Here is a 24,901-nt window from a genome sequence, read left to right on the forward strand (position 1 = left end):
TGGCCCCAGCCAGCACCACGGAGTTAATTAAAGCTCATCAAAAGACACCGAAAGGGGAGCGTATCTGTTCTTTCCCTAATCGCAGCCCGGCGGTCGGTGAGACAACGTGTGGGTGACACCGAGGCTGGGGGCTGCCAGCTGCGGGGCCCCTCTCAGATCTTCCCGGGCTGGGGACAATGGAGTCATGCCGGGACAGACCCCAGAGCAGGGGTCTCCCCGGGGGGTCCTGGGGCCTTGCCGTGCCCTCCCACTGCCCATGGGGATCCCCTCGCCACCCCTCCCACCGCGGCATGACCACCTCCAGCACCAGCCCGCGCTGGTGCAGGGAACGGCCCAGGAGAGCCCCGACCGTATCGCCACAGCAGGCTTCGCCCTCCCGGCGTCCCGTCACGCTGGGACCCCCCAGGGCACTGCCCAGTGACACGCTGGGGGGAGTCGGGGGCACTGGGGGGAACCGAGGGGGTCACAGGAGGTTACAGGTGTGTGGGCAGGGGGCGGAAGGGGGGCACTGGGGGACGAGTGGGGAATGGCGGGGGGACCTTAAAGGGTCAGCAATGGCACAGGGGCCGAGCAGAGGGACGGAGAGTAGCATCTGGCTGGCCCATCGGACCCCTGCCCCTTAACCCAGGCAGGCCCCACTGGTGCTGTTCCTCACGCCCAGCGAGCCTCTGCACATCTGCAGGGGGCAGGGGCAGCTCCACACAGGGAGGCCACCAGCAGAGACGTGGTTTTGTCCCTTGGGCTGCTGTGCACGCTGGCCCGGCTGCGAGCCCACGTGAGCCTCAGCCCCCTGTCCCGCGGGTCCCACCACACGCGTGATCCAAACGGAACGCTCTGCAAAGTTCGCTCAAGCGAAGCACGTGCTTCCGCCTTGCCCCGTCCTTCCTAAAGGTGTTCCTTGGTACAGGTGAGGGCCTAAGCGGGAACGGAGCCCCTTTCTGGGTTGAGCAGCAGGCTGAGGGGGGCTCCTGCTGTGGCGGGGGCACCGGCAGGGGCCAAGCTGGCCAGTCTTCCTTCGTCCCGCTCTTCAGAGGTGGCGACCTCCTGCGTGCTCTGGGCTGGCACAGCCTTGCCCGTGAGCCAGAGGAAGTTTCCCTCTCCCCGAGCCCAGAGTCCTGCCCCACACACGGCACCCTGGGGCAAAGGGCAGAGGAACCAAGAGGTTCCCCTCCTTCGCAGGGTCCCCAGCGTCATCTGTAGCACCGCGCCTATCCTTTGCGGTGCCCAGAGCCTCACGTTTCGGGCCGAAATCCTCGGGTTTAGGGTCCAAACCCGCCTTTGATGACTCCCAGCCTTTCCTCGGGGCCCACAGCTCCACTCCCAGGCTCTCAGCCCTAAAGGTGGAGTTCGTTGCCTGGCAACCTCCACCCAGCAGTCCCTGGGGAGGCAGTGGGCCCAGGACAGCCAATCGCATTTGAGGAGGCGGGGGCAAGGCATGTGATCGATGGGTAACCCACCAGTCAAGGTTCGAGGCCTGCAGGAAAGGTGGCAAGAGGGGAAAAAGCTGGGCCCCCTGCCGGGAGTGTGCTGGTTGGAGGCGGGGCATGCCAGCTCCACCAATCACAGCTGGCAAGAGCAAAGCACCGGTGCCTGATAAGCCGCCTGACCCATCACTGGATGGGAGGAGCAATCTGCTGCAGCCAATCGGAGGAAACATCGCCTCAGGGGAGGGCGGGCAGCACCCCGCAGCAGGCGGCCAATCCCAGAGAGCATCACCTCAGGCGCACCTGGGCAGCCTGACCCCTGGGGCCAGTCCGAGGCAGCCCTCAGGGAAGGGCGGGCCCCAAACCAGGGCACAGTGACAGCCGAGGGGACCGATCCGAGGCAGCACCGCCTCAAGGGAGGAGACTGGCAGCCCTCCCCACCTGTGCTGACCCATGTGAGAAGAAGGTGGGCTACGCCGGCGACCAGGCCTGGTGCTGGGGCCAGGAGCTTCCTTTGGGCACCTGCAGTGCCGAGGGCTCCGGCAGTCCTGGGAGCTGAGTGTGCCAGGCGCGGGGCAAGCGGCTGAGCTGGGCGTTCTCCAAGGGCAGGCATTTGTACGAGGGGGGCTCGGAGGGAACCCGTCTTGCCCTACCGCTGCTTCTTGTGCTTCGTGAGGTCGAAGCACTTGTGCAAGGCTCCAGGAGGAGTTAATTTGGTGCCCGTCTTTGCCTATTGCAGGTGGGTGGTCTGCAGCGGGCAGGGAATGGGACAGGACTGCTCGCAGGAATGCCGTGAGAGGGGAGGTTCGTCACTCAGGGAGACGAGGATGAAGGGTGGGCATCGAGGGTTGTGGTGTTTCTCTTCCCAAGTCACCATTACGCGTGAGGAAGCTCCGCTTCCCTGGCAACGGCCAAACATCTGCCTGCCCTTGGGAAGCCCCAGGGAGCTCCCTTCGGGAGTCTCTGTGGCGCAATCGGTTAGCGCGTTCGGCTGTTAACCGAAAGGTTGGTGGTTCGAGCCCACCCAGGGACGCCTCGCCTAGGCCACAGTGTTCTAGCCTTGTTTAAGGTCCCTTCCAACCCAAAGCATCCTATGGCTCTAGAAGAAAACCCAGGCTCTTCAGTCCCCTCAGCAAAGGCAGAGGAAGGAAGGAAAACTGATAGCACCAGTTCCTTATTCTGCTTTGCCTGCCCAAGCTTGGGGAGCAGGGCTTAGGTCCCACCTGGGCTCAACCCGCCACATAATTTGCCTTAGTTCTACGTTCACTAAAGACACTAACAGTAGCGTGCTCCAAAAACATTTCTCCTTCTTCTTGATGGTCATAAGACTCATTTCTTTACTCTTTATTTTAATGTTCTGCCTTTCACCTGACTTGATCCCCATCCACTGCTGCTTGTTCTTCTCCAGACTCCTGCCTTCAGGCACAAGGGCCTGGGACACCCCACCAGTAGCAGTCCCCTGCCAAAGGAAAAGTCTTCTCTTTTGAGAGAGAAAAGAAGTCCCGGTCTTCCCAGGGACAGAGCTGGGAAGGGCTGTCTGGAGCAAGTCTTTGCTAAAACTGTTTGAGGACCATGAGCAAATTCCAGTGATGGAAAATCCTGCATTTCTGGGCCTGGGGGGGTCCCCAGGGTGCTGCTGCGTCCCCAGCACATGTCCCCATGTCACCGGAGCCCTCTGTGAGGTCACAATGGTTGGGCTCTACGTCTTCCTCCTGGGGCTGGTGCTGCCCCAGTTTCTCATGGCTTTTGCCTGGAGGAGCAGCGTGTCGATCCGTGGGATCCTGCTGCCCATCCGGAGGATGAGAGCGCTCAGAGGTGAGGGGCTGGTGGGAGGCTGGGCTCTGATACGTGCTGGAGGCAGTGTCCGTCCCAGCCGGGTGCTGGGGGCTGCGTCCCATCACCTCTCATCCTGCTGCCAGGCACGTGCCAGAGGGTCCTGGCTCCGTCCTCTCCCTGCCCTCCGTGAGGCAGCTGGGGACCGCTCAGAGGTGACTTGGGCTGGCCGGCTCTTGTCAGGGCTGCCCAGCCCCAGCCCTGCCGGGCTCTCCTTGCAGAGCCCATGTCCATCCCCTGGCCAGCTCAGGGCCCCTGTGCTGGACTCGCCCCAGCGCATTGCTGCCGTTCTGTCACTGAGGAGCCCAGGATGGGCCCAGTCCCCCAGGGTGGTCTTCCCACTGCTGCGGTGAGGGGAAGACTCCCTCTCCTCATGCCACTGACTTCCCTCTTGCCAGTACAGCCCAGCACAGGCTGATGGTGCTGGGGCGGTCTGGGAAGATCCTCACCCCTCCCTGGTGCGAAGCCCTGCAGCCAGCAAAGCCATTTCTTTCTTTTCTTGCAGCTCTCTGCCCATGCGTGCGTTCCCAGTCCAGACCTGCGCGTTCTGAGGACAGAGGCGGGGGGACGGGGACTGTCCCTGCGGCCGTCACTACCTTTGTGGCCGTCGGGACTTCTCTGCTAAAGCGACTGCAAGACCATGAGGTAAGGTGGGGGTTGAGGGCTCCCCGCCATGCCCCTGGCTTCCCCGGGTGCCGTGGCAGAGGGGCGTCTCACCTGACAGCACCTCTGCCCTCCTGCAGGCACTTTGTCCCCAGGCGTCGATCCTGCTGCTCAAGCTGGACTAATGCCATTGCTCCCCACTCCTTTCCCCGGGAGCTCCCAGTGCTGGGGCTCCTGCCCCGTGCGAGGAGCAACACTGGGCCCCAAGGCGCAGGGTGCTCACGGCTTCCCCTCCTCGGGGCGTGGTCTCGTTCCCATGCCTTCCCCTTTGTCACCGTCCATTTGGATCTCTCAAATGGACAGGACAACATACGCTGTGATTTTGACCTTATTTCATGAGCTCAGTAAGAAATACAATAGAAAAACATGACAGGGGCTCAATTCCCTTCTCCCAGACTCGTCTATCACGTGAATTCACTCCTTCACCAGTCAAGTCGTAAGGTTTCATAACTTATAATCTGTAACTCTTAATATCGTGCCCCTATGAGCAAAAAACCCAGAATTTTTTTTGCTATGAACCTATGAGCCAACGGAGAGCTTTTTGAGTAAGCTGATGTTTTATACCGTCCAGCTTGGAGGCTGGGTCTCTACCATTTCCTTACATTAGTGGATTCTGAGGAAGCTGCCAGACAAAAGGCAATGGCTGCCGGAGACAGCCATCCGCAGCTGGTAATGGCTGCATCATGGCCCTTTAGCTCTCTCTGGCCACCCGTCCTGCCTACACGGTGCTCTCGCTTTGACCTAATGGTGCTGCTCCTAGCATACACCAGGCCTTAGCAGGAGCTGGGTTAGCCAAAATCTAGGCAGGGCTTGAGTGAACAGTCACACCCTTCCTTGTCCGGCACTTTCCCCCTGACCTCCGCCGTCCCCCGTTTTCGGGAGTGACCGCCCAGGCTCCCACGTGGCCTTCTGGCCCGGTGGAGTCGATCTCCCTCTCTGACTGTCTGCTAGTGTCAGAGGCGCCACGGAAGAGCCTGCTGTTCCCCGTGGCTGTCCTGACCCATGCCTGCAAGTCGTCCCTCGTGCCTGTGTCACGCAGATGATTTGGAGGGCAGCAGGTCTCTGTCGTGGCTCCCTGGGAACAAGGGCAAAGCAAGTCCCATCACTCCCCTTTGTGGTCTGTCCCCAGGGTGACCGAGTGGAGACGTACCGGGAGCTGGAGAGCGTCCTGTGGGGAGGTGACGGCTGTTTGACGAGTGGCGTTGTGAACCGCCTGATAGCAGAGGCGTTGAGTGACATGCGAGCAGCTCAGGTGAGCTTGTTCTCTTTCAAGGCCACCCAAGCAGCCTGCCTCTGCCCCTGGTTTTGGGGGAAATACAGAGTGGCGCAGAGATGTTCCTCGGTTGTTCAGACCCAGCAGAGGTCCTAAGGGAGAGGCTCTGGGGGCTCGTCATGGCAGGGAATTTGGAGAGGGGAGTGTTGTGTTAAAGGGTAAAGACTTTAGGCAGAAAATACCCCCCCTTGCGTTCCAGCTTGTCCTTAGATGTCAGAGGGGCTGGGGGCGGCTAGGCTTAGGTTCTGGGTGATGCCCAATTCAGCACCGTAAGTCCGGTCGCGTTCAGTATGTTGAACCATCACGATTACGGTCGCAGAAATAGCGCACTGTACTTTCAGTTTAGTCGCGTTCAAGGAACTATCACAGCCAGACTTAAGGAGCTTGGTTGCGTTCAATGAACTATCATGGCTAGATTTTAACGAATAGTACAGTTTATTACAGCAACAGGAGTACGGGTTCTTTTGGATTGCCGATGATAAATACACTGTCTGCAAGGCACGTGCAAATAATAATACAGTTGACTACAAGCGCATTGAAGTCTGGAAGAAAAAGAGCTCTAAAGAATTCTAAGTTTCCCGGGAAAGCACTCGCTACAGCCGAGTGTTCGAATCTCACCCAAGAGGTGTCCCTCTGGGGGGAAGAGAGGTTCAGCCTGTCAGCTGACCCCAGAAGGCAGTGATGTCCTCCCAACTTGTCCACGACAGTATCTTCCCTAATAGTCCCCCTCTCTTTGGGCCTTTTTATACGATTTTCCTATTTAGGTGGAGCTCGAGCGACTCTAGTCATGCATGCCTTTACTTTGATTGGTATTAAGTTCTCTCGCTTTGCTTTTAAAAGGACATGCTAGAAAAAAATTCAGAGCGCAGGCTCAGTGAGGGGTGGTTGCACTCTGGAGGCGGGTAGCTTTTGGGATGGAGGTGTGTTTTGGTATTATAATGGGCAAAGTTCACCCAGAGGACGTGATTCTGCGTGTCAGTACCCCAGGACAGGGCACTTAGGAGATAAATCAGAAGTAGGGCGGTAGGTCGACAGAACCCCCATGATTTTACCTCCTTGCTTCCGTGGATTCAATGCAGGGACCTACCGTTCCTATCGTTCCAGTTCCCTATCCCTGCGATAATATCACAGAGACTGGCCGTGGCGTCTCCGCTCCGCTCCACCCTCCGTGTTACTTCTCTTAGGGTCAGCACACCAAACCCCCTTGGTGTTGCTAACATCTAAGGTTGCAGGTTACGTTGCACAGAGAATTACTAGGGAACCAATTCCTCGCGTGTCCACTGCATTCCACCCTGGAGGTTTTGCCTTCCCTCAAGGGGGCGCGGGGAACATAGTGATGAGTCACTTCTAGCAATCACTCCACAGGGAGGCAGGGAACTGTGCAGAGAAGCAGACTCGGGGCTGTTTCTAACTGAGCGACAGCTGGGTTCAAGCTCAACACTGTTTGTCCTGCTCTGAGGAAGAGCTGTGGCAACCCACCAGCCCCACGGAGAGGTCCCAGGGGGGCCCTGAGCCTGCGGCAGTTTGTTCCTGGCACCTGCACGGAGAGGGAGGGGGGGCAGCAGCACAGGGCTGTTCTGGGGAAAAGCCTCCCTCATCTCGCCAGGGAACTGCTCGCCTATCCCAGGGTACGAGAGGCAGCAGCCGCTCGGCCCCGAGCGCAGCTGTCCCGAGGGGTCTTGCAGAGGAGATGGGGTCATTCAGCCTGCCCTAGTGCCTCAGCCTTTTTCTCCGGAGTGTTTAACCTGTGGCGCTTTTGCAGGGTGTGACAGGTGACGTGAAGATGGCCGCTAGTGACGTCCTGGTAGCTCTGGCCCGCTCCCACTTCCACTTTGTCATGTCCGAGCTCCAGAGCCACCTGAAGGCCATGAGGAAGGTCCCTGATGAGATTGTGCTCCTCACCTTGGGCAAAATGGCCCGCAGATATGGTATGGCACCCTGGGCCTTGGGTAGAGATCTGTGATAACAAGGAGAAGGGATCCTCGCCCTCCCTAAATGCCCTGTGTTGAACTGGGGGGCTACGGAGTTGCCGTGCCTCCTTGTTCCGTGCCAGGGCCAGTCGGCAGCTCTGCCTTATCAGCCCGATGCCAGTTCCCAAAGGGTGGGAACCTGTTGGAGACAAACCCGCGGGGTCTTGGCCCTGCACCGTCCTCCCCATTTCCCCAGAGGGCTTCCCCCCTGGGGAAGGCAGCCCGTCCCACGCCCTCCGGCACGTCCTGCGTGGCCCAGCAGCCCCAGCCCTGGCAGGGATGGCCCCCAGTCTCCCGTGTCTCTCACCGACCCTCTCGGTCCCTCTGTCCCTGCCTCCTCTGCAGCCCTGCGGTGCATCCCCTTTGTGGGAATGACGCTGCTCGCCCTGCGCACCGTGCTGACCCAGGTGGGGAGCGGCGAGGTCCTGCATGCCGTCTGCAGTGGTGAGTGTCGGCTCCTTGGCTGGGGTCCTAGGGGCAGGGGCGGCCTTCGATGCCTCCATGTGATCTCAGAGGGAACGTGGTGGCTGTGAGCCCGCGGCAGTCCCAAACTGCAGCGAGTGTGTAGGAGGAGCGGGGGAAGGCCAGGAGGTTTCTGTGGGCAGGACGCGGCAGCGCTGCACGGAGAAACTCCTGGGTCCCTTCCCACGGTTTCTGTTCCCCCGCTTCCCTCTGGGATTAAACTCCCTGCTCTGAAAGGGCGAGTATGAGGGAAGGGAAGGGAAAAGGGAAGGGAAAGGGAAGGGAAGGGTGTGCAGTGAGAAATGCTGAAGGGGAACGGGCTGTTGAGGAGGAGAAGGTGCGATGGGAGTGAGGAGGAGAGAAACGGTGGGGCGTTTGAATCCAGGCACCTCAAGAGCACAGATTGCCCTCGGATCCAGATCTAGTCTTGGGCTGAGCCCTGCCGAGCCTGGGACTGTCCTTAAAGCAGGCTTGGGCGTGAATGCAAGGTACCGTCCCTGCTGCAGACTCTCACATGCTCCCTTTTCCTTCGTCCTGGTGCAGTCCTGGAGCAATGGTCGCAAGGAGTCGGTACATACCTCTGCAGCTGGGAGCAATGCCCCTTCCCTCGCAAGGGGGCGGCACAGTTCTGTGAAGCCATTTACCCGGTCTTCCGCTATGTGGTGGCAAATTGGCTGGACTGCAAGGAGGAAGAGGTGAGAAGTGCTGCTTTCCACGCCCGGGGCTGCAGCAGGGATGTCCGTGGCGCTGGGTCCGTCTGTGCCCAGTGGGGTGCGAGCAGAGGGCCGAGGGGAGGGGGGCTTCCCGACGGGAAGCAGCCGAGCCTTGGGGCCTTTCTGCAGGGAGGGCTGGGGTAGCAGGGTGGGGTGGGGAAGTGCTCTCTCTCCTCTGGAGCGAGCCCTTCTTCTGCAGGGCAGAAGGGAAAGGGAAACCCCTCCCAGTGGGAAGGGCAGACCGGTGTCCAGGGGGTGCTGAGCACTAGGCAGACCTTCAGCCCTCCAAGCGGAGCCTCTCCCTTCCCTCTTCAGGACAAGCAGGCTGTCCTCGGGGCAGTGGCTGCCATGCTGGGGGTCCTTCTGCATGAGGAGCAGCACCGAGAGCATACCTGGGAGCAGCTCCTCTGGCTCCTGCAGCAATACCAGGAGGTCCGAGACACCTCCCGGCTCACCAAGGTGAGATGTTGCGCAGGGCCCGGCGTGCGTGGCTGCTGGGTGGGTCTGTGCGAGTGCTAAGAGGCAGTGGGGAGCTGTGGGGTGCCAGGAGGAGGTGGGAAGCCCTCAGAGAAGGAACAGGAAGAGCAGAGGAGGCGAGGGGTTTTCTGGGCTCTTTGGGCAGAAAGGGAGAAACCGGGGGCAGGGCGGGAGGGAGGCAAGAGTCCCTGGGGCTCACCTGCTCAGGAAGGGAGGCATTGCCAGCTCCCTGGGGCTCTGCGTGCAGGAAGAGCTTTGCCCGAATGCCCAGGGCCATGTCCAGTCCCATGCGGCGACTGGCGAGGTCTGATGAGTGGGAAACTGAGTTGTCGAGCCCGGGCTCCGTTCCGAGGAAAGAGACCCTCTTGATGCTGCTCTGCTCATCGGGCTTTTCCCTGGGAGCTGATGTGAGGGGCTCCCCTTATCCCAGGTGTGCTGGGTTTCTCCCTTCCCAAGTGCCTTTAGGTGGCTTTAGCCTCCTCTTCCCCCCCGTTCTCTTGTAGAGCCTCAGCTATGTCCTGGAGATACTGGAGGGAGTTCAGACCCCAATGCCGCAGGGCACGGCTCTTGCCATCAGCACCGCTGTGCACCGCCAGGTAAGGGGAGCCCTGCACCCTGCCGCAAGCCTGAGGCCTGCACCCGTGATTGCCACGGAGGGGAGAGACCTGCCGGCTGGCAGGGCAGAGCAGGGCGTTCCTCCACTGGGACCTTCCTGCAGGCCTGGAGCACGCCAGGACTTCGATCCGGGTGCCATCTTAAGGCTGCAGGAGGCCTGATCCTGGCTGTTTCGAACGGGCCTGAGGGGCAGCCCGGTTGCCACAGCCATTTCCCTCTCGGCCAAGTCGCAGGAGGACTCTGGAGCGCCAGCACCCTGAGGGCAGCCTTTCAGCGCTGCTCAGCCTCAGCTCCTGGGCAGCCTGGGCTGCCGCAAACCTCTGTGTGTGCCCGGGGCCACCGTGGGGTGGGCTGGGTTTCAGCTGTGGGTCCCATGCCCAGAGTGCCCAGGGAGAGGAGAACGGAGAGCGCCGTTTCTTTTCAGTCCCTCTCGGCACTGACGCCACTTTCTCTAAAATGGACCTTGTTCCCGCAGCTCTCTGACGTGACCGAGGAGCCTGGCCCGGCCCAGAAGGCAGTGCTGTCCCGCTGCATCATGCTGCAGGGTAAGGAGAGGAGACTGGGCGATGGCCCGCCGTGCCGTGGCAGCTCTCTCCCTGTCCTTGGCTGTTGGGGACAGCTGCCTGCTGATGCAGAATGCGATTTCTTCCCCGCAGCACGAATGCGCCCCGAGGAGACAGGCGTGTTTCTGCACTCCCAGCTGAGCGGTGGGAGTGAGGCCGGTCGCGTGGCAGCCCTGGGCCTGCTGGGAGTGCTGGCCCGCGCTGACGGTCAGTGCCACAGACCAGGGACGCAAGGCAGGGGTTGGGGCTGCTGGGCTGACAGCAGGAATGGGCCGAAAGTGGTGCACCTGCACCCAAAGGGAGCTGCGAAGAGCGGGTCCCCAGCCGAGCTGATGGCCCTGCAACAGGGCTGTCCCCCGGCAGTTAGAAATGCCGGCACACCAGGGACGACGCTCCAAGCTCTGTAACACGGGCAGGCTGGTGGGCGGGCAGGTGGGCTGCTTTGCACAGGAGCTGCTCGTACCCGTGCTGTTTCTCTTGTTCTCTGTGTTGCCGTAGGCTTCGGTCCCTGTAAAATAGCCGTGCCTCTGGAAGCGGGGTTGCTCCGGCTACGCCGCTGCCTCCCGTGCAGCCAGTCAGGCCCCGCTCTTCTGTCCCATTGGAAGCTTCAGGGGATCCCTTCTGCCACTGGGGCTCTGCCTCAATGCACACCTCTCCGTATCTCTTCCAGCACCTGCGGCGAGAGAGAAGCTGCCCCAGCTGGTGGAGGCCATGCGCCCCTTGTGCAGTGACCCCAGTGCCCAGGTGAACTGGTTTGGGAAGGGAGGGTGCCGCCAGGGGAGGCAGAGAAACCCTTTCCCTTGGGACAGAGCCAGGGGGCCTGGGGAAGTGCTGGCGCGTTGCCCAGGTGGTGGCTGATGGCTCGTCCCTGGGGAGAGCTGGCCGGGCAGAGCGGGGAGGTCTCTGCGCTCTGTGGGGCAAATGCCCGTCCAGCCTGGTGCTGAAGCCCAGCCCTGACACCAGGAGCGAAAGCTTCTGCCGTGGCCTTGCCACCTCTCTGCGAGCCACAAAGGCGCAAACCCTTTGGGTTTTGAACAGGAGGGTCATAACCACACTCTCCCCTGGCAGGTGCGGAGGGCAGTTCTGGAGTTCAGCAGGGAGCTGCTCAGCTCCGGATCCCAGAGCTGCTGGCCATGGGATGTGGTGGGGCACATCTTCAGCGAGTTCAGCCGGACCTCGGGCAGACTGGTAAGGGCGGAGCAGGACACCCAGGGCTGGTTTTTTTGACCAGCGCCTGGACCGTGCTGAGAGCTCCTGCCGGCGGCCTTGGCCTTGGCGAGCTCCATGCTGCAGAGCCATCGGCACTGGCGCTGCCGTCAGAGCCGCTTCCGAATGGCCGTTCCTCGTGGGCGTCTGTGCCGATGTTGGTGGAGATGTCGGTGGATGATGTGGGTTTACACCTCGGCATGCCACCCGGCACTGTGGTGCCGAGCTGCGCCCACAGGCGCCTTCGGCAAAGCCGCCTTGCAAAGGGAGGGTCTTGTAGGGGCAGGACATCTTCCATCCTTAAATGCTGCTGGACGGTGAGCAAAACACAGCCAGTGCAGACAGGTGGGCCTGGCTAGAGGAGCTTTCTGTGGTGTTCTCGTGCTCTGGCCCTCCAAAGCACAGCCGGCCCATCCAGTAACAGTCTGGGGGCCCACATCCCTTCTGGCAAGGGGACGGGCCGTTTGGCAGTCCCTGCGGTGAGCATTTCCCAGCATTCAGCTGGGTGCCCAGGAGGTGAAAGCTGGGGATGGCCGAGCCTCCCGCTGACTCGCCGAGGACGTTCCCTCTGGCCGCACCTTCCCTGTAGCTGGGAGATCCATGTGCGTCGCTCTGAGGCTCGGGGAGGCTCTGCTTTGGGAGCAGGGCAAAGGAAAGGGCTTCCGGGTGCTCCTCCACATCCGTCGTCGGGCTGCGTGTGCTGCCTCCAGGGCTGGCACTGAGCACAGCCTTGCTGAAGGGCACATTCCTCAGGTCTGCTTTGGTGGCACGACAGCAGCATTTGGGCCCCAGGGGACCGAGCAGACAAGCAGCGGCACTGTCTGCTCCCAGGCTTCCCAGTCCTTCCCAGGGTCTGGGACCCGGTCCTCGAGCTGGGTCCGTCTGGCCGTCGGGAGGGAGGCAGGCACAGGAGCAAGAGGAGCACTGGTGAGGCGTGCCTGAGCCTCATCAGTTGGGAGCTGAGGGTAACTGGGGGTTTGCCAACTCTGTCTTACAGGTGGCAGGAGGCCTTTTTGCCTGGGAAAACCCAGAGGATGGAGCAATTCGAGCCCTGTGCCTGGACATCGTGGGCTCACTGGACGTCACTCTGAGAGGGATGACCAAAGTAAGTTGCCCTCTGTCCTGCTGCTGTGGCCACTTCTTGCCTTCAGGACATTTTTCCGTGTGCTCCCCCATGCCCTGAACCTGTCCCCTCCTGCGCTGAAGCGCACCAGGCTCGGGGAAATGCAGACCGTCCTTTTCGTCTTGGCGCTGAGCGGAAATGCCAGTGTGGCGAATTGCCCGGTTCTTCTCTGCAGCTCCTGTGGCCGAGGCTGCTGCAGTACGTGGTGCCAGCCCAGTACAGCGGCATGCTGATCCCGCTCTCCCGCTGTCTCCGAGCCCTGGTTGAGAGACGGGAGAGAGCGGGGTGCGAGGAGGAGGAGGAGCCAGATGCCACGGACTCCCAGGAGCAAGGTAGGAGCCCCAGCGAGTGCTGCTGCTGGGTTTGGCCAGGGGTCAGGCCAGCCCGCGTCTCCCTGCGCCCCACCAGCCCTGAGCAGGAGCCCAGGAAAAGCAAAGGGCAGAGACAGGCTCTGCTGCTGGGCACGAGGGGCTCTGCCCTGCGTGGCCCCGTGCCCGGCGCAGAGGCCTGGCTCTCCTGCTCGCAGCGCTCTCCTGGTGAGCCGGGGCTCGCTCCTGGCCGTGCTGGAGCTGCCTTCATCTCCTGCTGGGCAGCCCTGGGGAGCCCCCCAGCCAGCGCTATTGCAGCGCAGCTGCTCTCAGCCCTCCGCCCTGTGTGGGGCTATCGGAGGCGTGAGGCTCGTCGGCTCACCCAGCCTTTCTGCCTCCCCACAGCCCGGCTGCCGGCTCCCCAGGCCCTGCTGGCTCGACTGCTGGTGAGTAGCGGGGCCCTGGGGAAAGAGCTTTTCTGGCCAGGGGTGGTGGGAGATCCCGGGGTAGAGATGCTGTTGAGGCCAGCGCTGGGAGCCCCCAAGGAGGAGGCAGCATGCCCGAGCCCATCAGGGATCCCGCTCCGTTCTCAGGGCTGGCAGCACCCTGGGTGAAGCCATCGGCTGCCTGCTGCCAGCCAAGCGGCACCGAGCTCCCTCCTGGGAGAAGCTGTGGCTCTGGCGGCAGGAGTGACCCTTCTCTCCTGCCCTCCTCTAGGTGGTGGCGGCAGCTCCTTACCCGAGCCGCGAACGCGCGGTTGCTGCCTTGCAGCTGCTGCAGGCCCTCCACGGCAGGATCCACAGAGGCTTGGGGGCGGCGTGGGCGACCGAGATCCCCCTCCTGCTGCAGTACCTGGAAGGTAAAGTGCAGGTGGGAGGGAGAGGCTGGAGGGGAGGGAGGGGGGCAGGAAAACGCAGCTGCCCCGGCGCGACGGAGGGGAATTGTCCCCAGTTCCCCAGCCCTTGCTCCGCTGCCTTTCCCCTTCCAGGGAGCCGGTGCTGAGGCTGGGGGCAGCTGTCCCCTGGCATCAGTTCAGCCCAGGGGATGGGCAGGGCCGTTGATGTCCCCTCGGAGGGCAGGTCTTGGCATCACCCAAGGATGGTGTCTGGGAGAGGGACGGGACTGGTGCTCCTGGAGGGGGTGCAGCCCTCGGCTGTGGAGGACCAAGTCCCCAGGCCAGGCGAGGTTTGCCGCAGCTGTCCCCGGCAGTAGCCTGGGAGAAGGGCTGGAAATGGGCAAAAGGCAATGGGTGGTTCGGGAGAAAACGTGTGTTGGGACTGGGTGGTTGGAGTTGTTCTGGGAGCTGCAGTCGCTCCGTGGGGATCTGCTGCGGCCAGTGCGTCCTTCCCCAGATTGAGTCAATGCCTCTGACGACCGCCCCTGGGATCCCTCCTGTGTCTTTGGCCTCGCAAGGGCTTTCGCGTAGGCCCTCTCTAGCCTGATGGCCTGGGACTTTTGGGAGGTCGTACTGCAGAGGAGAGCGCCGGACTCGCCTTTGGTGTGAGCTTAAATAGCTGCGAGAGCTTTTGCTTCCTCTTGCTTCCTAGGCAGAACTGAGAGCTCCCTGGCCTCTGCAGAGTGGGAGCGCCGTGTGCTTAAGGTACAGCGTCCTTGCGGGGGGTCTCACAAATCGAGGGGGGAGAAGAGGGAGCAAAGTTGTGGGAGGAAGCTGGGGGCTGCCTGTGTAGGCACCAGGAGGTGGGGGCACCTCCTGAGCACCCTGCGCCTCCCCCGGCAGTAGGTGCCTGCCCACCCAAGAGGAGCTGCTGCCTGCACACGTGCCACGGCTGATGGCTAACGCCCTCTAACGCTGTGGCACGCGCCTTAGCACTGCCTCCTCCTCTGAGTCCGGCCTGCCGGGGGGTCTCACATGAGGCGTTAGGAGAAGAGGGAAGCTGGTGAAAAGAGGGTTGGGTGGGGTGGGGGAAGAGACTGCCGTTCCCGGCAGCTCTCCCCCGCAGCATCCCGGGACACGTGAGCGTGGAAAGGGCCCTGGCCAAGGTCAGGGGAACACTCGCTTCCTTTCCCGTTCACACCAGTTTCTGCGAGCGTCGCTGGAGCCCGTGGAGGATAAGGCCTGGACCATAGGCCTGAGCCAGGAGCTGAGCCAGCGGCTGGGCAGCTCTGCTGCCGGCTCCTGGGAGAAGGTATGTGTCCTGCCCGGCACTGGGGCTGGAGCTGGCGCTGGTGCTCTGCCCACGCAGCCAGATTTCACTGCTTTCCTTTCCCTCGTCCCCAAAAGGCGTTTCCCCTGGGCTGCCCCAGCGGCTGGCCACAGCCTGGCATCGTGGCTGGCTCTGCCTGCTCCCGGAGGTGGTGGGGTCCATCTGGGGCCAGCCCTCTCCTGACGGGTCAGGCCATGACTGCATCTCGGGCTCGGCTCCTTCTCTTTCAGCTTTTCCTGTACAAGGCTCTTGGGACAGTGCTGGCAGCTTGTCAGGACCTCAGACACGTCCAAGGGCAGGTGCTGAGGTTCCTCCGGGAGACAAACCCTGTGGAGCTGTCTGAGGCCAAGGTGAGGTGACACTCCTGTCCTGAGCATCCCCTGGATTTTCCTGGGGGAGAGGGAGGGCTGCTGCTGGCCCAGCTCCAGACCTCCTTGCTTTTCCCCGTTGCTGCTGTTTCCTGCTTGCTGCAACGTCCTGCCTGGCCACTGTCGCTGGCCACGGCTGAATGCCTGGACTGGAACCAACTCCCCGTTTCTCCGTGGTTGCAGGGAATGATTTCTGTTGTGTCCCACGCTGCCGAGAGCCACTTCTACCTGATCTTGGACAGGGTGACTCTGTTCTCTGCCGCTTTCACCAGAGACTGGTCCTACCAGGGTTCCACAGGCTGGAAGGTAAAGGAACGAGGGGCTTGCTGGTTGGCTTTCCTTTTTTGGGCTTCTTTCCACTTCTACACCTGCAGCAGCCACCCTGTGGCAGCTGCCTTTAGATTAACTTTCTTGGAAGACCTACCCGAGACCTGTGTTTCAGAGGGGACATCCTGGCCCCTGAGGTGTCTTTGGAGAGGATGGGGTTTGGCACCTGGTGGATCAGAGCCACCCAGCTGGGGCAGCTGCAGCAATTGCTTGCTTGCTTGCTTGCTTGCTTGCTTGCTTGCTTGCAGCCACGTTGCCCTGACTTAACTTCAGCAGGAGCTGGTGACAAGGGGGTGGGCACAGTGTGACACTCTGCCCCTTCCTCAAAGCTGAGGGCTGGGAGCAGGAGCCTGGCGAGGTCTCGTTGGCTCTGCTCCCCACCTGGGGGCTGTGGGGAAGCCTTTCTGGGCAGGGCAGGGCCCTGCAGAGAGAGCAGTGCAGCCTGGCCTGGGGAGGGGAGCAGACCGGGCTCATCTGCGCCACTGACCCGCACAGGCTGCACGGCTCTGAGCAGGACCGTGACAGGCTATGTCGGGTACCTGTCCGCAGAAAGGTTCCAGACAGCTCCCCGGCCTCTCGAGTCAGTGGTATAACAGCCAGCAGCGTGTGCGATGCTGGCTGCACCTCCTCCCTCTCCGAGAGAGAGAACTCAAGCTGCGGGGTGGGAACAACTCCCAGCCCCAGCAGCACTGGCAGCTTGGGGAGCTGCTGGGGGAAACAAGGAAGCTGGCGAGGGTGCGGGGCAGGGCCTGCCGCAGGAGCCCGCCACAGGAGTCCCGGGGCTGATGTCTCAGGGCATCTCTGTCGACACAGGTACAGCGGCGGCAGAAGATGGAGAGAACCTGGACCATTCGTGCTGCTCTCATGCGCACCTACAGCGGCATCGCACTGCATGCCCCCAAGGAGCAGCTGCTCACCTGCGTGGATAAAGACATCATGGGCAACATCCTGAGGCTCTCCAGAGATAATGAGAGGGTAGGAGCACAGGGCGCGTAGGGTGGGGATGCCTGGGTGCCCCAGCTCCGGCCCCTCGGGGCTGGGGTGTACCGAGATGGGCGGTCTCTTCCTAAAGACCTCCCAAGGAGGGGTTTGTCCTCAACGTCCAGATGCAAGTTCTCCGTGGGTTCCTCCTGCCCATGCTCCTCTTCCACCTCTCAGCCCTTCAAAGAGTTCAAGGGGTGCTTTGCTCTCTTTGGCCTCAGGACTTGCAGCTCAAGCTCGCCCTGGTGCAGAGCATCGCCGAGGTCAGTTGTGCCATCCAGGCTGTGGGCGACTGCGGCAGCTTTGAGCTCTCCTCAAAGCAGGAGGCGACACGGACCCTGCTGGTGAGTGTCCGTAGCTGGAGCCGTCACACGGGGGAGTTTTGGGCTGCGCCATCAGCCTGGTTTCCCCAGAGGCACGATGGTCTCTCGGCTTCACGCGAGCTCCTGGAGCTGTGTCTGGAGCCGGTGGGGCCCTTGGGTGCTGGTACTGGGTGGCTGTGGCTGAGGAGCAGGGTCCCTCCTGCAGTGCCTTTGGGGTTCCGTGGGGGAGATGGGGCAGCGTCTGCCCAGGCCTGGCAGCAGAGCCTGTCCCCGGGGCGGCGGGAGGGCTGTCCCGTGTCCCTGCCCGCTGCCAACTCTGCACTTGTCTCTGGGACTTGCAGGACTGGATAGAGAGGGAGCCCTGGGACTCCCTGGTGTATGGAGTGTTTCATGCCCTGGAGGAGTTGAGGTGAGGTCTGTTCCCCAGGCTCTGGGCACTCCCAGTGTGCCCCAGCCCAGCTTGAGCATGGGGCCAGGAGCTGCTGGGGCTGTGGAGTGGGGAGGGTGTTCCCCATTCCAGGTGTCTCCCAGAAGAAGGGAGCCCCAGGGGTTCCTTAACCTGGTGGGTGGAGGGGTTGCCTGCTGCCTGGGCGGAGGTAGGAATTGCTGGAGCTGAAGGCAGTGCTCGCTGGCGTGGGCTGGGGGTGTTGGATTTGGGGCCCTCGATTAGGAGGGACCCAGTTGTGGTTTAAGCCACCCTGGAGAGGGTTAGTAAATCCCCTTTCTGTTTTGTCTCCCTTTTTCCTCTGGCCAGCAAGCTGAGGCCACCTCTGAGTGGGAAGGAAAATCGCAACCTGCTGGCAGTGTGCTGCCAGAGTGTTCTGTCCCATCCTTCCGAGGAGCAGATGAAAAAGGGAAGGAAGAGTGTGAGGGCAGCTGTGAACATGGAGGTACCCAGCGGCCAGTGCCTGCCCATCTGTGGGTCAGGATCCCACCTCAGCATGCCCTGGCAGCCCCCATGATGCATAGCCTCAGCTCTCCTTTGCTGCTTTTAGCTTCTGCACAGGAGAGGCATGGAAGATCTGGGCCACCTCATAGAAACCCTTCTGGAGGCTGAGGCGACCTCTGCCTGCTTTCGCAACGTGGTCCACGTGAGTAGCCACGGGGCAACAGGGAAAGCCTTGCCAGGGCAGAGAATCGAGACCTTGGTGGGTGATAGGAGGTGGATACCTTTCCTCCAGACAAATGGGGCTTTGGCTCCTTGCTCTGGGGCTGTGCATCTGGCCGGGGCCGGGGGTCAGGAGCGCCCGGCCACTGCAGCCTCAGGACAGGCAGCAAAGTGGGCCCTGGTGGAGGGAAAGCCAAGAGCCAGCCCTGAGCTGGGCGAGAGCAGCCCTGGGGGGAAGGCCGGAGCAGGGAGACGCCAGCGGGGAAGCAAGACCTGACGCAGGGCAGAGGCGGCTGCAGAGCGCGAGGCGGTGAAGGCTGCAGGGCCGGTTCTTGGTGGGGCGGGGGATGCGCCAGGAAGGGACCAGAGAAGAAGGGAGAGGGATCTTGGGGAGAGAAAGATTCCTGTTGCGAGCGAGATGCCCCCTGCCCCAGGTCCTGAAGGGCTGGCTCACCTCGGCCAAAGAATGGGAGCGGGAGAGAGCCCTGCGGGTTTGCACCCACGTGCTGGCCGCTTGCAAGGAGCGATGTGAGCTCACGGTGAGTAGGGACCCTCCGCGTGCCCTGGTGCCCCATTCCCACCATTCGTGGCCCTGGAAAGGAGCCCTGCCCGGCTGGGTGCTGGCTTTCGGGGCCCCTGGGATTACGGGGCAGCCCTTCTGCCTGCCCTTCTGCCTGGTCGCTGCCCAGGGAGCAGGCTGGGCAGTAGAGGCGAGCGGGCGCTGGGGCTGCCTGCAACCTTTTTCCTGCTGCTGTCCCCTGCAGAGAGGATGTCCCTACAAGCAGTTCGGCTCCCTGGTGGGACTGCTGGGGTCTCTGACCAGCGACTGCCTGGCCACATGCCGCCAGAGGGCATGGGTCTGCCTTGGCTACCTTCTCCAAATGCAAGGTGAGGAGAGCAGGCGCTTCCCAGCCTTGCTCAGCCCGATCCTCCCTCCCTCCCTTCCTGGCCTGGTGCCACCGCGGGCCCGTGGAGGGAAGGGGGAGGCAACGTGCTCGGCTGGTTTTGTGCCCCCACCCTGTTAGCCCTCTGCCCCCCTGCCCATCTCAGGAAGGATCCCTGAGAGAGTGTTGCTGAGTCCCACCTCCCCGGGGCGTGCGTGAGGTTGGGTGGTCAGGGCAGTCTCCCAAGTCATCCCTGGCAGGGAAGAAATCTCCTGTGGAGCACAAGAGAGAAAACCAATTTGCTGCCCAGAGCAAACTGGGCGGGGAGGAGGGATCTGAGCTGCAGGCCCAGAGCGTGCTGCAAAGGGTTGTGTTTGCACCCTTTCCTCTTCAGGCAGCAGGGTCTGCCTGTGCTGAGGAAGTCACAGGGAGGTTTCCTGCCTCCCAGAGATGATGGTGGCCTGTGTGGGAATAGGGGACGCAGCTGCTAGGAGCAGAGGCTGCTGAAACCCTGAAGCCCCAGCAAATGGTTTAAGGAGGAAGAGGGCTCTTTCCAGCCCGGGATTTGTCAGCCATTTATCGGGCTCAGGAAATCCCGCTGCCCCAAGTTCAGGAGGGCCCTGGCTTTCCCTGTGGCCTTCCCTGCCACCACGGGGGTTCTCCTTTACTGGTATCTGGGGCCAGAGGTTGGCTTTCTGTAGACGTGACTCCTGTCCTGCTGTTTGTTCCAGCCAAGAGCATGAAGGTGCCGCAGGCAGATGAGATCCGGTGCCTTTGTGAGGAGCTGAACAGCCCAGACACCGAGACTTTCGCGGAGACCTGTACCCAAATACGAAAGGTAACTGGCCCCGAAACAGTGGGGTGGGGGCCCAGCTCCTGGGCTCCTGCACGTCTCCCTGCTCCCGTCCAGAGTCTCTGTCTCCAGAGCGGGCTGTCCAGGACAGCTGTTGTCAGCAAGCAGCAGGAGGCTTTGAGGCAAGACCGTCCTTTAGGCACGCTGGAGCAGACACCATGATGTGTGCGTTTGCACACGCGTGTGTGTGCGTGAGTGCTCTTGTCAGAATACCAATTTGGTATATAAGCAAACAACAAGGGGGTAGGCACTTCCAAATCGGTTAGCTGCACCAGATGTAAACAGCACTGTAGGCACAGCAGGAGGGTCAAGAGCCTGCTCAACTCCGTGACTGCTCAACTAACAGTCCCGTCGAGTTGCCTTTCCTTTCCGAATCGCTGGGGCAGAGCTGTGATGCGGGCTCTCCTGTTCCTGACTTCTCTCCAGGCCGTTTGCAGATGCATCCCTGCAGCACAGGCTGTGGACTTTCTGACCGCCATCCTGGACAGCTTGCGGCCTGTCAAGCCCCCACGTGCAAGAGCAGTGAGAAAGTGGGCATTCATCTTCCTGGTGGAATGCAGAAAGGAGATAGTCCAGGAGGTAAGGGAGAGATTTTTTTCCATTAGACTTTGTCTTTTCTCCTGTTGGCTGTTGCACTACACCCTGTGCAGTTGGCACGGGCTCGAGAAATGCCGCCTGTGTGCCGAGCCTACTCAGGGGCTACTGAGGGTCCGAGTCGTGCATTAGCACCCGCTGCTGGCGCCTGCTCCAGCTGGTGACAAGGCTATGGGCACTTCTTGTCCAAAGTCTGCCATTGGTCCGGGTCCTTCCCATGAGTGAGGCACTGGGAGGCACCAGCCTTGCCATTCCTCCCCTTCCTCTGGGGTCACTGTCAGTCCTCCCTGCCCTGGGACCCACCTCACCCTTCTCGTTCTTCACTGGTCCCCAATTCCATCTACTCCGAGCTTTGCTGGGCATGCTAGGTTTTCCACAGGTTGCATAGTTGTTCATTGCTCTCATTGCTTTCCCCGACTGTGGTGTTACCCAGCCTGTGAGGTGCCCTTCCTTTAGCCACTAGTTGCTGCCCATCTGTAGCCTGGGAGCCTCTGGCCTCGTGCTGTGCCTGCCCTTTCAAGGCTCCTGTTCTCCTCCGCTCACGCTCTGCTGCGCTCCACTTGGGCTCTAGGGCCACCAGTGGCTCACGCAGTGCAGGCTAACTCAGTCTCAGGAGGGTAGAGGCGAGGAAAAGCGTCCCTGGAGAACGGGGTTCCTCTGGAAGGAGACACGTGCCCTTGCAGGGGCCCTGCAAGGCATCTGCGGGGTCTCAAAGAGCGTGTTTGGTCGTGGTCTTGCATCGCTACAGACACATGGGGAGAGCTAGCCAAGCGTTGAGCGTGAAGCGGGTCCGTGTCCTCTGTGTGCACACAGGGCACGCAGCTGCTCATAGGGTTGGGCCCAGGCACATGCAGCGGCCGAGGCTGTGCGTGTGAGCGTGTGCATGCGTGTGCGTGTGTGCATGCAGGTGCACGATTGCCAAGAGCACGCTGGGCTCCAGATGTGAGCCAGGGTCAGGCAGGGTGGAAGGCGTGAGGTTTCGAGCCGGATCTGGACTCTGCGTCAAGGGAGCAGGCATCGCTCGTGTGCCGAATGACTGTGTCCGGGCCCCGCAGGAGGGGGTAAAGGAGCCCTTCTTTCTCCTCTTCTTCCATTCAGGTGCCGAAAATCCTGAACACCCTGTACAGCTACATGCAGCAGAGCACCCACAGGCCCTTCCTGCTCCGTGCAGTGTTTCTCCTCGCCCGCTTTCACCAGGAGCCTGTAATCAGCAGTCTCCTCCAGAAGAGTCTGCTCATGGACAGGTATGGGCACGACCCACCTCCCCACTGTAGTCAAACAGGGACCCTGCAGCTTCCTTGCCCTGGGGGGGTCCGGTTGAGAAGCAGGTCTTTTTTTTCTGCCCGAGCAGTCTGGAGTGTTGCAAGACTGCGTGCTTGTGGCTCTGCTGTGAGTAGGGCGTCGTAAGCCCCATTGCAGGTGAGGAGGTTTGAGGGCACCGCAGGACCGCAAGGATACGGGCTCAGGGGTGAACGTCTCTTCCCTTGCAGTGACACGGTGGAGCTGTGGAGGAGCCTGGGGAGAAGCATCCTTGGGATTCGGATCCTGAGGGGCTTAGTGGAGAAACTAAACAGAGCAGGAAGCGACCGCCTGGGGACGGACTCCTCCACTTGTGAGCGGCACAACCGTCAGACTGCTCTGGAGACTCTGACGGTACGTTCAACGGCAGACACATGTCTGCAGCTTGGCATCTGCTTGCTAACTCACGCTTGGGCGCGAGGGAGTCAGGTGCCCTTTGGGGGTGCCTGTGGAGATTCGCAGGGCGCTGTGCTGGGCCAGCCTCAAGGAGTGTGGGGAGCCAGGCCAGTTTGGTACTCCTGAGCCACAAGGCTGTCACAGAAGTGACAAGTGCGGACAGTGACCCCCCACCCCGGGCAGGCGGGGGAACCAGGCTGGTGGGAAAAGGCCTTCCCTGAACAGGTGGTTCTTGGTCACGTTTCTCTGCAGATCACCCGTGCCATCTCCGAGGTGGTGCTTGCCCTGAGGAGCACGGAGGAGCTCAGGCAACTGCTTCCCCACCTCCTTCCCAGCCTCCTCAGGTGGGCCAGTGAAATGCTGGGTGCAGAGAGGCGGCTTTTGCTCATGAGCAGCTGGAGACAACTGTTCCTCGAGTGCGCGATGCATGTGGAGAAGCCGTGCAGGTGAGGAGCCGAAGGGGCAGATGGAGGGGCTGGCTTCAGTTCCCCGTGCCAAGGCACGTGCCTTTGTGGGGCTGAGGGAGGGCTTCGCCTGCCCCACTTCCCAGATGCGGAAGGCGGTCGTCGTACTTGGTTTTACTTCTGTTCCTTCATGGAGAAACTCCAGCTCCCCCGCAGGAAGGTCTTACGCAGCTCATACTGCGGACGGCCGTCCTCTTGCCTCCTGCATACCCTTGCGTGCACAATAGCATTGCGCTCCCTCAACGGACCCCCGCTGGAGCAGTGACTCTTGCGGGCACTGGTGTCATTCTTGGCCAAAGGCTGGTGGGAAGAGGTATGAGGTGCTGGCCTCGGTTGACACCTAGCGTGGAGTCAGTCTAGAGGCGTGGGTTTTCTTCTGCTTCGGTGGGTCTGGGGCATGAAGAAAATGCCAGTGTCGTTAGCTGCAGTCTGGAAGGCTGTGAAGCATCATTCCAGGGGTATTTAGCTCTGCTGCAGATCAGTCTTCCCCTAACCTGCTGCGATTTGAGAGTTCTTGGGGTTTCTGGCGGTGGTGCTATTTGGACTTGTTTTGTTTGATTGGGTTTGCTTATTTTGCGCTTTGTTTCTTTTGCCAGGATTTTCCTTTCAGCTATAGAGTTGGTGCTGGGCAGATGCATGGTGCAGAAATGGACGCGGCTGCTCGTGAATCGGGCAGTGTGGGCTCGCCTGGAAGACCCCCTGGCTCACCCTGAGGGGGTGCGTCTCCTGACCCGGTAAGAGCACCAGGGATGCATCTGGCCAACTCCTGCAGGGCTGTGCCCAGGGAAATGGCCGCTGGACCCTGGAAGCCGTCGGGAGCTGAAGAATAGCGTCTGCGTCGGCGCAAGCGAATTTTGGAGGCCCGGCCTGTGGCCTTCCTGGGTAACTGTGTGTCCCTCGCTTGTGACCCCTGCACAGCATCCTGCTGCACGCTGGGCTCGTCTCCCCCTGTCTGGTGAAGAACCTCTTGCCGTGGCTGGATTCCTGCTCAGTTAAACTGCGGGTGACAGCTACAGCTTGCTTTGCTGAGGTAAGGCAGGAGATGGGGAAGGAAGGGGTGAGAGGGCTTTTACTGAGATACTGCTGCTCGGGATGTCTTTTTCTGTGGGAAGATCCCTGGCGAACGGGTCCCTGGAGCGGGGTGGCCAGGGGAGCACGTGGCCGGGACCAGGTCCCCACGGCACTGCCTGTGGTGTTGTTCCAGATCTCTCGGGACCGCAGGACGACAGGGACCTCCAAGTGAGGCAGGCACTTAGAGGAATCCCTCCGCAATACCTGGCCCCAGCCAGCACCACGGAGTTAATTAAAGCTCATCAAAAGACACCGAAAGGGGAGCGTATCTGTTCTTTCCCTAATCGCAGCCCGGCGGTCGGTGAGACAACGTGTGGGTGACACCGAGGCTGGGGGCTGCCAGCTGCGGGGCCCCTCTCAGATCTTCCCGGGCTGGGGACAATGGAGTCATGCCGGGACAGACCCCAGAGCAGGGGTCTCCCCGGGGGGTCCTGGGGCCTTGCCGTGCCCTCCCACTGCCCATGGGGATCCCCTCGCCACCCCTCCCACCGCGGCATGACCACCTCCAGCACCAGCCCGCGCTGGTGCAGGGAACGGCCCAGGAGAGCCCCGACCGTATCGCCACAGCAGGCTTCGCCCTCCCGGCGTCCCGTCACGCTGGGACCCCCCAGGGCACTGCCCAGTGACACGCTGGGGGGAGTCGGGGGCACTGGGGGGAACCGAGGGGGTCACAGGAGGTTACAGGTGTGTGGGCAGGGGGCGGAAGGGGGGCACTGGGGGACGAGTGGGGAATGGCGGGGGGACCTTAAAGGGTCAGCAATGGCACAGGGGCCGAGCAGAGGGACGGAGAGTAGCATCTGGCTGGCCCATCGGACCCCTGCCCCTTAACCCAGGCAGGCCCCACTGGTGCTGTTCCTCACGCCCAGCGAGCCTCTGCACATCTGCAGGGGGCAGGGGCAGCTCCACACAGGGAGGCCACCAGCAGAGACGTGGTTTTGTCCCTTGGGCTGCTGTGCACGCTGGCCCGGCTGCGAGCCCACGTGAGCCTCAGCCCCCTGTCCCGCGGGTCCCACCACACGCGTGATCCAAACGGAACGCTCTGCAAAGTTCGCTCAAGCGAAGCACGTGCTTCCGCCTTGCCCCGTCCTTCCTAAAGGTGTTCCTTGGTACAGGTGAGGGCCTAAGCGGGAACGGAGCCCCTTTCTGGGTTGAGCAGCAGGCTGAGGGGGGCTCCTGCTGTGGCGGGGGCACCGGCAGGGGCCAAGCTGGCCAGTCTTCCTTCGTCCCGCTCTTCAGAGGTGGCGACCTCCTGCGTGCTCTGGGCTGGCACAGCCTTGCCCGTGAGCCAGAGGAAGTTTCCCTCTCCCCGAGCCCAGAGTCCTGCCCCACACACGGCACCCTGGGGCAAAGGGCAGAGGAACCAAGAGGTTCCCCTCCTTCGCAGGGTCCCCAGCGTCATCTGTAGCACCGCGCCTATCCTTTGCGGTGCCCAGAGCCT

General features: G+C 61.8%; 1 protein-coding gene and 1 non-coding gene across 2 annotated transcripts; both read left to right on the forward strand.

Moving 5' to 3' along the window:
• Window positions 1–2,383: 2,383 nt before the first annotated feature.
• On the forward strand, window positions 2,384–2,457 carry TRNAN-GUU (transfer RNA asparagine (anticodon GUU)). Its single transcript has one exon. It is a non-coding gene; the product is annotated as a tRNA-Asn (tRNA).
• A 2,586-nt stretch (window positions 2,458–5,043) lies between these two features.
• On the forward strand, window positions 5,044–23,635 carry LOC126042870 (maestro heat-like repeat-containing protein family member 2B). The gene is made up of 33 exons (XM_049810603.1): window positions 5,044–5,172; window positions 6,956–7,121; window positions 7,509–7,607; window positions 8,169–8,320; window positions 8,654–8,797; window positions 9,319–9,411; window positions 9,906–9,975; window positions 10,087–10,200; window positions 10,664–10,737; window positions 11,062–11,181; window positions 12,197–12,304; window positions 12,498–12,654; window positions 12,916–13,076; window positions 13,348–13,489; window positions 14,178–14,230; window positions 14,670–14,777; window positions 15,026–15,145; window positions 15,347–15,469; window positions 16,304–16,465; window positions 16,693–16,815; window positions 17,136–17,203; window positions 17,549–17,684; window positions 17,790–17,885; window positions 18,337–18,441; window positions 18,667–18,790; window positions 19,518–19,624; window positions 20,066–20,218; window positions 21,332–21,477; window positions 21,724–21,886; window positions 22,181–22,374; window positions 22,989–23,126; window positions 23,311–23,422; window positions 23,597–23,635. Exons 1-33 carry the CDS (start codon window positions 5,158–5,160, stop codon window positions 23,633–23,635), a joined length of 3,885 nt encoding a protein of 1,294 aa, XP_049666560.1. The 5' UTR covers window positions 5,044–5,157.
• Window positions 23,636–24,901: the final 1,266 nt, after the last annotated feature.

The sequence above is a fragment of the Accipiter gentilis genome, chromosome 9, assembly GCF_929443795.1.
Source record: "Accipiter gentilis chromosome 9, bAccGen1.1, whole genome shotgun sequence".
NCBI classification, from domain to species: Eukaryota; Metazoa; Chordata; class Aves; order Accipitriformes; family Accipitridae; genus Astur; species Astur gentilis.

What these genes read in the sequence shown, in the direction of transcription:
- LOC126042870 (XM_049810603.1), top strand. An exon ending in GCACCGCTGTGCACCGCCAG is followed by an intron (nt 9,412 to 9,905) that starts GTAAGGGGAGCC and finishes TTGTTCCCGCAG; the next exon opens with CTCTCTGACGTGACCGAGGA. An exon ending in GCAGTGACCCCAGTGCCCAG is followed by an intron (nt 10,738 to 11,061) that starts GTGAACTGGTTT and finishes CTCCCCTGGCAG; the next exon opens with GTGCGGAGGGCAGTTCTGGA.